Source organism: Strix uralensis, chromosome Z (genome assembly GCF_047716275.1).
Source record: "Strix uralensis isolate ZFMK-TIS-50842 chromosome Z, bStrUra1, whole genome shotgun sequence".
Lineage (NCBI taxonomy): Eukaryota > Metazoa > Chordata > Aves > Strigiformes > Strigidae > Strix > Strix uralensis.
Genome location: NC_134012.1, coordinates 65,574,895 through 65,587,946, shown reverse-complemented (window position 1 = coordinate 65,587,946; position 13,052 = coordinate 65,574,895). Strand labels below are relative to the sequence as shown.

General features: G+C 41.4%; 1 protein-coding gene across 3 annotated transcripts in view; it reads left to right on the top strand.

The window, feature by feature from the left end:
- Positions 1-6,564, top strand: part of PIGG (phosphatidylinositol glycan anchor biosynthesis class G (EMM blood group)) — a 98,640-nt gene extending 92,076 nt beyond the window's left edge. For all 3 annotated transcript variants that reach the window (XM_074855539.1, XM_074855536.1, XM_074855537.1), the window contains one exon: positions 4,503-6,564. In XM_074855539.1, coding sequence (XP_074711640.1) covers positions 4,503-4,643 — 141 coding nt within the window. In that variant the 3' untranslated portion in view covers positions 4,644-6,564. The remainder of the gene's footprint in view (positions 1-4,502) is intronic.
- Positions 6,565-13,052: the final 6,488 nt, after the last annotated feature.

Here is a 13,052-nt window from a genome sequence, read left to right as displayed (position 1 = left end):
GGAGGATGCACAGGAATATCAATGGTTATCCCCAAGTTTCTTCACTTCTGTGGTTGTAGAATATACTTGACAACCCTTTTAGCTTGCTGGCAACTGCCCTTTTTGACATCTGTCCATTGATAGGGTTTGGTGTAAAAAAACATGACTCTCTAGAATTAATGTTATTCTGATTGATAGTCTATACCGGAGCTGATCATATAAATTTCCAAAGAACTCTTGGTTCCCTTGGATCTGCTAAATATATAAAGTGTTCTTCCATGACAATGCAGGATTGTGTGCTATGTAAGAGTATGGCCTGTGGAAGAGACATAAGACATTTGTTCTGGCTGCTAAACTAATTGATATTTACTTAGGTCAGAGGAATTTCTTATAGATTGCAGATACTCTATCGCAGGTTTGTTTCTGACTTCAACCCTTTATTAATATATATAGGGCAGATTAACAAAGTGCCAACTATTTTTCTGAGAGCAGTAAACAGGGAGATCTTGCGAACTTGAAACTGCAGAAAGCCTGGAAAGAAAAGTGCCACTAATACAGTAAAAAATACTAATACAGTAAAAAATGTTACTACCGTAAAAATTGCCTTCAGATATGCAAATTCCATATCCCAAATAAGATGTAATCTAGGCAGTGATATTCAGCTGGAAAAGAGGAGCTGGAAGGGCAGAAATGCTGGAGGATAACTTTCATTGAAAGGATTCAGCACATTTCATACTGACACACCCCACCCCCCCCACCCAGTCCCAGAAAAATGACAGTCCTGGGGTGTTCCTCACTCATATGCTTGCATATTTCTAAAGTGTTCATTTAGTTTGGTGGCTTAGAACAAAGGTTGGAACAATGTAAGACTCTATTTTAAAATTCCTTGTGGAAGCATTTGTAGGGCTGTCTGTGGAGGTTTTTTGCTTGATTTTTAAACTACAAAATTTGTGCCACCATCTGCCAAATATTCTATATAAATGGGAGGCATGCTGTCACAAGAAAAGAGTTGTTTTTCTTTCATGTTTTTGGCATCATAATTTTTTTCGTTTTATAAACCTTGTATTGTGCATTTTAATAGCACCTTAGAGACAGATTGAAAGGTAAAAGTTGACAAAACATTGGCAATAAGGATTTAGGAGAACCAAAGAAGCAGAAAATCTATCAATAGCACAATTTCTTGGCCATATTTTTCTGCATATTAAATATTCAATTAAAAGAGATTATTTTTGTTGAAAGCCAGTATGTGCTCTAGACTATACTTAATGTTTGCAGTCTAAATATGGTGTGTTCAGTGCTGTGAATCTTTAGTGTTCTTTGCTTCAGAAGTCGCTGAAGGCATTGTTTCTTCTGGATCTAGCAATCTTCAGTACCAATCTTGCATGAAGTTTGGATATGCTTTGTCATCTTTAACACATTTGGATTTCTCATTCACATTTGGATTTCTTCTCCCCAGAAGCTAACTTGCTAAATGACCTCAATATTAGAGACTGGCTACGTATTTTTTTACTCCTGCATTATGCAGAGGCCTTAATATTGGGCCGATTCTGTTAGAACATGGAGGTAATGTGTACGGTTTACATCCCTCTATTCTGTACTCCTTTAAATAAGAAAAGGCATTAACTGCTGAAGAGACAGTTTAGTATGGAGTAGTTACAGGTTGATGCTTTAGATGTGTCCTGTAATCTTCTGTTGTTTCCACTGAAACAGCACTGAGAGGCTGCAAGGTTATTCCTTACTGACTCATCCAGCTCATAAACGGTAGAATACATGAGTGGCATGCCACAGCCAGCTTTCTGTGCTCTCATTGTGACTTCTTTTGGAATAACTCAGGCACTGCCTGGACTGTGTTGGTCATGTTATCAGCAGTAGCCTGATCCCTGGCCACCGTGTGCCTTGTGGCCTGGCAAAGTCCTGTACCCTGTGGTCACTCTGTGTGTATAAAATGAGCAGAAGGATCACACAAAGTCATTATTCTTAGCTATTCAGCAAATTAGTTGCCTGACAGAGTCAAGAAGAAAGAATGGTGCTGTGCTCAAAGAACTAAGTTGCGGCCTTAGTGTCAGAATAACTGACTAGGTCTAACTGCTTGTGCTCAGTCATTCCAGTACTGTTTCTGCAACAACAGAGGTGTGAACTCTGATATCAGCTCCAAAATAAACTGAATTATCCTGCTATTGAACCCCACCAACAGTTTAACTTTGAGGATACAGTGTGCTTCTGTTGCCTTCTGTAAACTGTGCCACTGCGTTATACTGTGAAACTGTCCAAGATTTCCCTCTGCAGGTAGGTGTCTATGTTTTGTTGAGAGATGAAGCGAGTGCTGAGACCTTTGAAAGTAAAGGTATTATGTAAGCAGAAAACAGTTCATTATTTTTACTATATCAGAATCCAGAAAGAATAGTACCATTTACTTGTTGACTTGGCGATTCTTTGCTAGTAATCATAATGTGAACATGCAGAATTTAAATGTTACTAGTAAAGATTACTGTGTGCTCTCATTCCAGTATAAAATGCAAGTATTTAAAATACTATGTCTACCTATTTTTGAACAAAGACGTGAACACACAGAGATTCAAAATAATCTTCCAGCCAGTTTCTTCATAATTAAAATGTAGCCATTTAAAAAAATTTTAACACCATTGATTTACAGTTAGGAGCTTTCTCACAAGAGAGTACTAAATGTGTTGTTAGGTGAGCACAAACTAGGGAAAAAGATATGGACTGAAATTTAAATTTAAAATGCGGTGCTCTTGAAAGACCTGGATGTGTTAGTTTGAGGACAATTCTCTCTTTGGATTCCCTTGAAAATCCCATCACTGAGCTTAATAAATGTGATAGCCGCAACCACTGATAGCCTTCATCTAGCTGGTGTATCAAGTGCATTTTTTTACTCTAGAAAATGGTTTAAAAATTGCCTGTTTGCCTATCTGACTCAAAAAAAATTTCCTCTGTTTATTCAGTTTTATCATCTAACTGCTACAAATACTGTTTTTAGTCATATCAGCGTGAAAACAGCTAAGACTGAGTGAACTGCAGTTTGTTTAATCCTTGTCAACAAGATCAGTTATTAAACATAAAGCTGGTTATTTACACAACCTCACTGAAGACGAAGATAGTTACGCAGAAGCAGGGAGCTGCCTATTTCACTCCCAGGTCACAGTTTCCTTGGCTAAGCAGCAAGGGAAATAGTTTCCTCTGAACTGAATGTATGTTTTGCAGTCATTTACACCTGCTGTTCTTAGCTGATTTTTCAACGCTATTTTCATGCCTGTTCTTCCTTCCACTGAAAGCCTTGGGAATTTTGCTCTCGACTTTGCTGGAAAACAGGACTGTATCCTAATTATTTTGATTTAAGGAATAATAAGTTCAGTATTTTATGTAAAATACTGCATTCTGCAGCTTATTTAGTCATAAGTGACTAATTTACATCTCACAGAGCACTAGTCATCTTAAATTTTTATTAGTTGGAACAAGATCAGAAAAACTGAGAGGAGCAGAACAGATTCTCAGATCAGGATTTCAGTGTAAATCATTTCCACTTTTTGCCTATGTGTAAAATATTTTGATGGGGAGAGCAAAATGTTCTGCTTATTATTCCAGTGAAATAGCTTTATTCCTTCCTTTTGTCTGAACAGGTAAGCATCTGAATTTGGTGTGAATTAGTCTCTGCAGATGAGGTTTGGGGATAGTGGACCCGTGCCAACCCAGCATCATTGCTGCAAGTTGGCACCTCAGCAGAGGGAAAACAATCAAACTGCAGAAAACCCTTTCACTTCTGTTTTCATCTGACTCCTGTCACCTACCAGAATACCTCAGTGTGGCAAATTTGGACCACGTAGGGACCACATGGAGCAGACATTTCTTCCAATGCAGTGGGCCAAGCTGAGCTAAGCTGCTGTGACAGGAATGCAATGTATTGCTCCTGTAAGCCTGAGAACATGTTATTCTCTGGAGAATGTTACGTTAGCTAGCTTTGCAAAGTTTTCGAATAGCACAATTTTTATGTTGCTTTGCACAGTGTTACTGGCTATGGGCAGCAGTAAACCCTGGCAAGTTTTATGCACTTTACAAGGGGAGCAGACTCCATCTGATTATCCATTGTACAGGTTAGGCAGCTTTGTGAAGCGTATTGAAGTCATTCTTACCATCCAGATTCTGTGGAAAGGCACTGGAAGGCCAATAAGAGATGAAGCTATCTTGAAACTGCTTAATGGAGACTTTAACAATTAGAACAAAGTATATGAAAGCACAGAACCTTCTAAGTATGAGGTGAACCACTGGTTGCCTTTATTGCAGTGACAGTTGCTATGCTTACACTTAACATGCTTACACATTACAGGATATAGAGTGGTGATAAGGACAAGCTTTGTTAGTTACATTGTTGCATCAATAATCAGTTTTCTAACACAAAGTGGAGATCTGTGAGTATTTTTTGTGTTGTGAAATAATGCTAGAATGGAGGAACTTGGATGTATTTACTAAGTTTGCCTGAGAATGAAATCCTCTGTTTTTGTCACCAGGAATTCAGCGGCAGTGGGTCATGGCTGTTTCTGCTACGTTCTAATGCGTTCAATTCCAGTTGCCATCTACATTGTTTTGATAACAGGTCTGCGTTACCACCTGTTCATATGGAGTGTCTTCTCTCCAAAACTACTTTATGAGGGTGTCCATGTGTTCATCACAGCTGCTATCTGCCTGTTCTTCACAGCCATGGATCAGAACCACTCTCATAAAGTGCAAAATAGAAAATAAGTGTGTGGTGTGCAGTTCTGCATTGCTATGGCCACTGTGTCACTGGAATGGAAGAAGGAAAAAAATAGCTTTAAACTGTTATGCAGTATTTGAAGAGTAACCTTTTTTAATCAAGATCAGGATTCGAAGGGCCTGTCGTGTTTTAAAAACTGAGTTTGCTTTAAAAATGTTGAATTGAAATAAACTGTTTTTTTCATGGATAACTTTTGTTCTATAGCTGTCATTATAGCACTCTCCAAATAACAGAATGGCAATGTTATGTGATTTGAATTTAAAAATTTACATCTTATTATAAACACAGACCAGTGCCTCGTGGGCACTGAAAAAATCTTTTGCACATACAATTTTTTAACCTTCTTAGACAGAATCCTAAAAATATGCATGATTTCTTGGTGCTGTTCACAAGATCTTATATTCATTAGCCTTGGTTTTGGGGTTTTTTTGTTTGATTTGTTTCTAGTGTATGCATTGAAATTGTTAAATTACTGAATTATTGTACAAATATCCCAGGTAAGAGATTTTTTAAATTTCTTTTGCATAGGCAGCATTTCTATTTAGAGGCAGTATTTTCTTTGTAAGATGAACGCAATCATTATCTGTAATGGATTTTGATCTGCACTTCAGGCACTGAATAAGAAATGCTAATGGGCTAACAAAGTAGTGAATCTTCTATGGAGTCTGTTCACTGCAGAAATGTTGTTTCTTTTTATTAATGTATAAACGTTAAATCAAGTTGGTGGCCGCTGCGCTGAACGTTTGATCATGTTTTGCACGCTAGGGTAAAGAGTTATGAGCCATGAGCAGGAAAATAGTTTAATGGGCTAAGTTATCCACAGAATAAAAGTTGTGTTTGCATCACCTTTCCCCTAGTGACCTGTCTAGCCACCTCACTTGAATGTGCTATAATTAGTTCCTAACAATGTTATTTTCCTTGCTTCTGTCAAGAAGTTACACATTGATGGCTATGCAGAGTATCAGTATTCTTTATGTGGGATTTTTTGCCTCATATTTTTGTTGATGTTAGCAGCCAAGAGGATTTAATCTAAATGTGTTAGAGATGTAGCAGAAGAGAAGCATACGGGGAACTTTAACTTTTGTTATAAATCTGAAAATAAAAAGCTTTTAAGCGCTATGTAGCTGACAGCACATTTGTTAGGATCACTGATACTCTTTTCATCTCATGTTTCAGATAGAGCAAATCGCAAAAAGTAGGCCTTTAGTTTTTATACATTAATAGTAGGCCATTTTGATCACTAATAATGACATTTTTTTCAGCTGTAAAACAACTAAATTTTCATTACCCTGGCTACATATTGTTGTTCACCTGGAGAAGAGTCTACTGGATCTTAATGTCATTCACTGTGACCTGTCGGAAGTTTGAAAATTAAATACTTCTAATAAATTTTTTTCACTGCAAATTATGTAATATTAAAACCAGTTTGTATTTGTGAATGTTGTACACATTTACCATTTTCATCATTCTTGTATTTTTCTGGTTACCTGTTACCTAGCAACCATATGGAGATTATCGACATCTTCTCTGTTTGCTTACTTGGTTAATTCGTAAGCAACCCTCCCTAATGTTCATACAGAATATAAGAGATTTGACTCAGAGAGAAAGGGTGTTAATAAAGAGATGGAAGAGGTGGAGGGGAAGTTGCTTCTGGGTTACAGAATCCTAAAAAAGTGTGGGGTGACATTCACAAGGTATTTTATTCCTTCTGATATTTTTTGCTTCTGGTGTCTCTCTTGGACATTTTGTCAAATAGTGGATTCTAAACTACTGTGTGTCTATTAAAGTTGCATTTCTTCAGATTACTTAGTTAAATAATCATAGTGTCCCCTTTCTCCTTTGAAGTTGAAAGATATCCAGATTGAATCCAGGAGAAAATAAATTGTTTGGACAAACTCTGTTATTAGGTCTTCAAGACCAGGAAATAGAGGAAGAAGGAAGACTGCATCTCTGTCTCAAGTTAACACATGAGTTTGGGTGATACCTCAAGAAAACATGGTGCTTTCAACTTCAGAATTTCCAATTTTATTCTTTTTCACCCTTTCTCTTTGGGTATAGGTAGGTGAATGAAATTCTATTTTAACTTTTATCAGCTTTGGGGCTATGGAAATGCAAAGCTGAGGCAGTGAAGAAATGAGTTGGTTCTTGCTGCAGGCAAACAAACTTGAACTGGGGAATTATGTAAAAATAATTTTGTTTTAAATCAACACAAAGTTTTGGAAATTCATCTGAATGTACAGAGAAAGCAAATGCCTGAACTCAAATTCCCATCTCACTAGTTAGCTGCTCCCCTTTCTTCCTCATCCCAACTCCCTTCGTGTTCAGCATGTCCCAAACACTCAGACAAGGAGACAAGCAACATGGGAAGCAGGAACGGTACATGGGATGGTTTCTGATGTTCTGAGCATACCGGTTTCTTCTGTCCAAGTCCTGTGTCATCCCTACTGTGACATGGTAACAGCCTGGGCTGCAGCTTTCTCAGGGGTACCCTGTGCACAGACACAAACTCCTTAAATATGTTCTGAGCAGGAATGTTGTGTACATCTGTTTGGATAAAGTTTTGACACATGGTAAATTTTTCCACTCAACATCTTTGCTGCTGGTCAGAGCCAGGTTCAGCCAGTTACAGTGGTCTATAGCTTCCTCTACTAGGTTTCACTAGGTCATCATTGGTCAGTGTGGCTCACTGCCACTCAAAGGTTGTAATATAGGGCCAATATGGTCCTAAAGATCCAGAGTGTGATGAATCTTGAGCTAAGAGACTCTTGTAAATAAATTCAGGTTGAAGAAGAAAACAACAAACCTATTCATATTTAAGATACTATATGCTCTGTAGGAAAAAAACCCAAGTTTTCCTTGGCTCTGTGTAAGCCAGCAGAACATCCACACAAACAGCCTTTGCAGCAGGTGTGGAGTGTGTGCTAAGCCACTGCTCCTGTGGTGCTGTCTGTAAAGGTCAGGGCAATTTCTGGAATTCCTCATGTAAAGCATTTGCAAATTAAACAAGATTTATCTCCACAACTGCACAGTTACAGAACAAGGGGCCAGAGATGCAAGTTGCCATGGAGTGCTTCCTCTGAAAAACCAAGGCTTCCCTGAATGCTTCAGCAGCACAGGGAGGGGAAGGAAGCTATGGTCCCACTGATGAGTGGGGCAGGAGAGGGAGCTGGCTGATCTTACGTACTGTGAAAGGCTGTGATTGGGTGATGTTCACGAGGCTAGCATTGCACCATCTTTCAGAAATGTAAGAAGGGTCTGGGAAATGACTGGCCATCAGCCTCTCCTCAGTCCCCAGGCAAATGATGGAGAGGGAGACTATTTCCCAAGAACTGGAGGGGAAATGACCAAGAGGGATTTACTAGGACAACTTGTGCCTGGCCCATTGGTGCCCGATTACCTTTTCTGAAGAGATGACAGACTCTGGAGAAGGGAAGAGCACTGGATGTTGGACAACTTGACTTTAGCAAGGCCCTTAGCATGGTGTACTTGGTGTTCAAGGAATGAGCTATGGATCAGTGGTCTTGAAAGTGAACTGGATCACTGGACTCTGAGGGTTAACTTCAGTGGTGTGAGGTCTCATGGTTGGTGAGCAGTGGTGTCGCTGGGAGCAATGCTAGGGCAAGACAGTTTAAGATCTTTCTCAAGATGAATGAAGGGATAGCAAGACCAGGACATGTCTGGAGATGGTACCAAACTGGGGGGAGCAGTGTGTATGCTGAAGGGGAGGCTCACCCTTTGGAGGGACCTTGGTAGGCTGGAGAAGTGAGCTGCCAGGAACTGCCAGGAGTACAGCTTGAGCAAAGGCCGAGTTCTGCTCCTGGCTGGGAGGACTCTGGTAGTGGTGCAGGATGGGGTCCATGGGCTGGGGAACAGCTCTGGAGCCCCAGTGGGCAGCAAGGGGGACTGTGAGCAGAACTGACAGCCTGATCCTGTTTCCCATCTGATCAGTAATCAATGAAAAAACACACAAACACACGTTTACATAGGTAGTTTATCCATCCCAGTGGCCTCCCCTGCTGCTGGCACCCAGACAGGGAAACGCCAGACGTTTGCAGCCATGCTCCAGTTGCTGGTATCCAGATCTCTTATTGGTGAGTCCAGCTTGAAGTTCACTGGTGTTCACCCATATGTACTAAGAGTAGAGACTGCACTCACAATGAAGAAGTAGGATTTAACGAGAGGATGGGGCACACAGTGGTGATGAAGTGAAGGGCTCCATCAGAGGAATACACTGACTAGCAACCTGTTTATACTCAAGCAACCCTTTTAAGCCATGTTTTCCTCTGCTTTCCCATGTATGTTGTTTCCAAAGCCATCTTGATCCTTCTTTTTTCCCTCCTTTGGTCCTTTCCCTAAGCATTACATAATGTCTTACATGTTCTGTCAATCCCCTTAAAAATGTCCTGTGTTTTACAGAATACCCAAGTGCTTTTCCCTGTGCATCCCATAATGAGTCCTGTGCTCCTTCAGACAGTAGGCTCCTTCAGTCTGCAAGGTCTTTGAGGAGGGGAGTTTCTTCGGTTGACTAATCCTGGTGGGCTTCACACCAAGGACAATTGTTTTTTGTAATTGCTTAATGAGTGATTAGATTATCATCTAAATAAATTACTATAAATTACTGATTAAGCAATTAGGTTAGTAGAGATCCTCAGCATGTCCTTGTTCATCTGACCCTCTCCAGACCTTTTGTGTTAACCACAAATAGTCTTTTAATCACTTAAATTCACAGAGATTAGTGCCTTGTTTCAGCCTGGGGATGTGAAAGCATAGGGGGGCCCTTTTGGCTACAGTCAGCTCCCAGGAAGGAGGGCATGGAGATCATGGAGGTAGATTCTTCTCAGGAGGGCACAGGGACAGACCCAGAGTCAACAGGCACAAGTTGCAGTACAGGATATTGCCAGGAGGTCAGAAGAGTCTTTTCTCTTTTGGGTGTTTACTGTCTGGGATGGGTCCCAGGCCTCCACCCTTGGAGATCTTCCCACCTTGGAGCAACCTCATTTAGTTGGCCCTGCTGTGGGCTGGAGGTTGTATTGGGTGAGCTCCACAGGTCACTTCCAGCCAACATTTTTAAAGGATTCTGTGGTTTTGTTATGTTTAAAGTTGACTCTGCAATTTTTACTGGCCATTCCACAGGCTATTTCCTGAAGTCAAAGAGCTTTTGTCATTGATTTCATAACAAAAATTTAAAAATTTAACTGAAAGGAAATAAAACATTTGTGTCACTGTTTTTTTTTAAGAAACATTGTAGCTGAAAACTGTTGATAATTTTGGTTTTATTTTAAATAGCAGTGTATTTATATGTTAAATACAAGAAGTAAGCATCACTGGAAGTAAAGTTTTAATGCCATCTGCCCTTAGTCATGCCAGCTTCAGTGCCTCCATAGCTTGAGGACTCCCAGATTTGATGACAAAGGGTCATATTATGACATTGCTTCTGTTATGATTAGATGATTCCCCAAAATGTTCAGCTTGCCTTTCAGGTCTGAAGTGAGTGTTGTGGCCTTGCTGTGATCTCTGTGGGCCCATGTCAGGTACATTTGGTAAGACACACACACACACAGGTGACGTAGCTTCTGAAGTTGTTTTTCTGGCTTCACACTGAGAACTAGGTCTGTGATCATTAATTCCTGCATTTTGCCTGATGGGGGATGTAGGTTCATCCCAAAGGACCTGTTATCTCCCAACATTTGATAAAAAGCTTGGGTTGCTTTGTTGAGTAGCCCTGTTCCTCCCACAGCTGTCTCATCCACTCAGTGTAACCTCCCCACTGGCAGGGTGTTGAGGACACATTTTCAGCATGATACTAGCTTAAGGTGTAACTCAAGTTCAATCCATAGCTCGAAGCACACCCTTTATGGCTGATGTTGTTATCTCTATGAGGGTGCTAGCTTCAATGGGCTTCAATGTAACACTTAGTCTCAAGATAGACTATACATGGTAAAACTTTTCATCACCTATGCCTTTTTTATGTCTCTGATTTTACCACTGCAGTGTGTTATATTTGGAGATGTCTACTGCAAAGACCACTGGTGATGCAGAACATGACACAGCACAGCTCACACAGTAAATGCACACCCAGTACTGCATGGCTGGTGTGTTGGTCACCAACAAGAAGACATGAGGTCCAAAACAAAAGCCCCTGCAGTTGGTTATATCTGGTGAGATAGGAAGATTTGAGCTAAACTTTTCCTCATACAAAAAATGAAAGCTGCTCAAACAGCACTGTTGTTGGAGGCTGTAGGACTTCCCAGTGGGTCAAAAACACCTTACCTGCTCCCAGGCTTTTGCCAAGCTGCAAAAGCTCTTTGTATGGGGGGGTCTCCTGACAAAGCTGTGTCTGTGGTCCCAGAGATGGCACTGGAGAGCAGTGTAGTGTCTGCAGTTTAGGCTTGCTGGTTTGGCACAAGTTAGTGTGTCACCATTTGTGTGCAGCAGTTACTGAGCAGATTTAGTCTGTGGATCCTTTGGGTGGCTGGGCACAAGATGAAATTAAAGAAAATGTGCCAATGAATCATACCTAGGGCCATGTAAATCACCATCTTATTTTCTAAAAGCAGACTTTAAATGGGAAAGCGACAAACAGATCCGTTGGCCCCAATTCTGCCTTGGTCCCTCCGTGTAGTACTTCATACAGTTGGCTGTAGACTCCTAGAAGTACTTGACTGATGAGAAATGCAAGTCATGGGGACAGAAGGGAAGTTCTGGGGCAACATTTGCACGTATTGTGGGTGGCTTTTTGTTTTGAAGATATGCTTAAAAAGAGACTAACATGACTGGTGCAGCTCTTTTGGCTGGAGTCAACAGCCCAGAGCAGCAGCTTAGGAGTGGGTGAGCAGCCTCTTGCATGTTAGCTGCACATGAATTCACCCTGCATGTCACTGCTCATGACTTTTGGCAGTGGTACAAAAAGCCTAGTTCCTCCAGAAAAGCTATGGTGAAGGTGCCTTGTCAATGGAGGAAGATTCCCTTTCACAAGTGGAACACGGGAGACAGCTGCTGAGAAAAGACAAGAGAACTGCCACAGCTGGAGATGCAGTTATGACTGGTTTTTTGTTGTGACTGTTTTTTTGTTGTCTGCAGCTTTGCCTGTGACCTGTTTGTGGGGATGTGAACACCTCCTCTCTGCTGTGGATGTTGCTAGAAAGTGTTCAGTGTTGCCTGTTTAATCTTGCTAGGCAGTATGCTGTAGCACTGAAATCCTAGGCTTCCCTCCTGCTTTCCCATAAACTTACTGGGTTAGCCTGTGGAGATACACCACGAGAGGTAAACACGTGCGTACCACCAAGGAGACTACAGCACAGCACTTTGTGTAGGCACTCGCACTGAGATGCCTGCATGTGATAAATTCTTCGGTGAACAGCAGCATGGGACACAGCTTTGGTTTACAAAGCATAGCCTGATGTGTGGAGCATGTCAAAGATTAATATGTGGAGAACCACTCTTCTCTCACTTGCATATTTGGCCTCCTAGAAGCAGGTCCCTGTGGGGTGGTTAGGAGCTCCACACTCTTCAGGTCTGGGTGCATAGGGTGGGGAGTCTGGGAAAGTCCTGTGAGGGCACTGGGGCTCATTCCCAAGGCTTTCAGTAGAGGACTGCAATGATCCCCAGATGGGATGGGAAGAGCACTTCAGGGAAGGTAGGGCTGTGGTGTGGGAGGTGCAGAGGCAAAACAGAACAGGAATTACTGGAGGCAACTGGGAGGAATTTTCCTGTTGTGGGGTAGTTTCTGCAGGGTGGGCAGGGCCAGGGGAGAGTAAACCCCATCTGCCCTTTTAACACATGCAACATCTCTGAGCGAGCCAAAATGAAGCAATTTTATGAAAACCCCAGGGAAAAAAAAAAAAAAAAAAAAAAAAAACAAAAAACCACAAAATCAGAGCAGTTGCCTGACCAGGAGCAATAGTTCACCTACACATAAGCTCATGATAGCTGACTTCAAGTATGCTTTCATCTCAACATCCCACTCAGAGAAACAGTTTTACTGCTGGGGGAGAAAGGGGACATAAGGAATCGAAATGTGTGTGACCTTATTCATACTGCTGACCTGTTACAACCAAACCTAGCGCAAAGCAGAGGTCTTAGGATATCCTGAGTTCCTGTATTTCTCCGCTAAGAATCAACAATGTGTCATGGACAAAGATCTCAGGGCATGCCCCTGCTAAAGACTGGTGTCCTGGTTTAGCTAGGATAGGGTTAAGTTTCCCCAGCAGTGGGGGGGAAGAAGCTCTAGCCGGGTTATTCAATACCATGCTGACATCACGTCCTGGCGCCATATAGTGCGGGAAGAATCGGTGAGCGCGTGGGG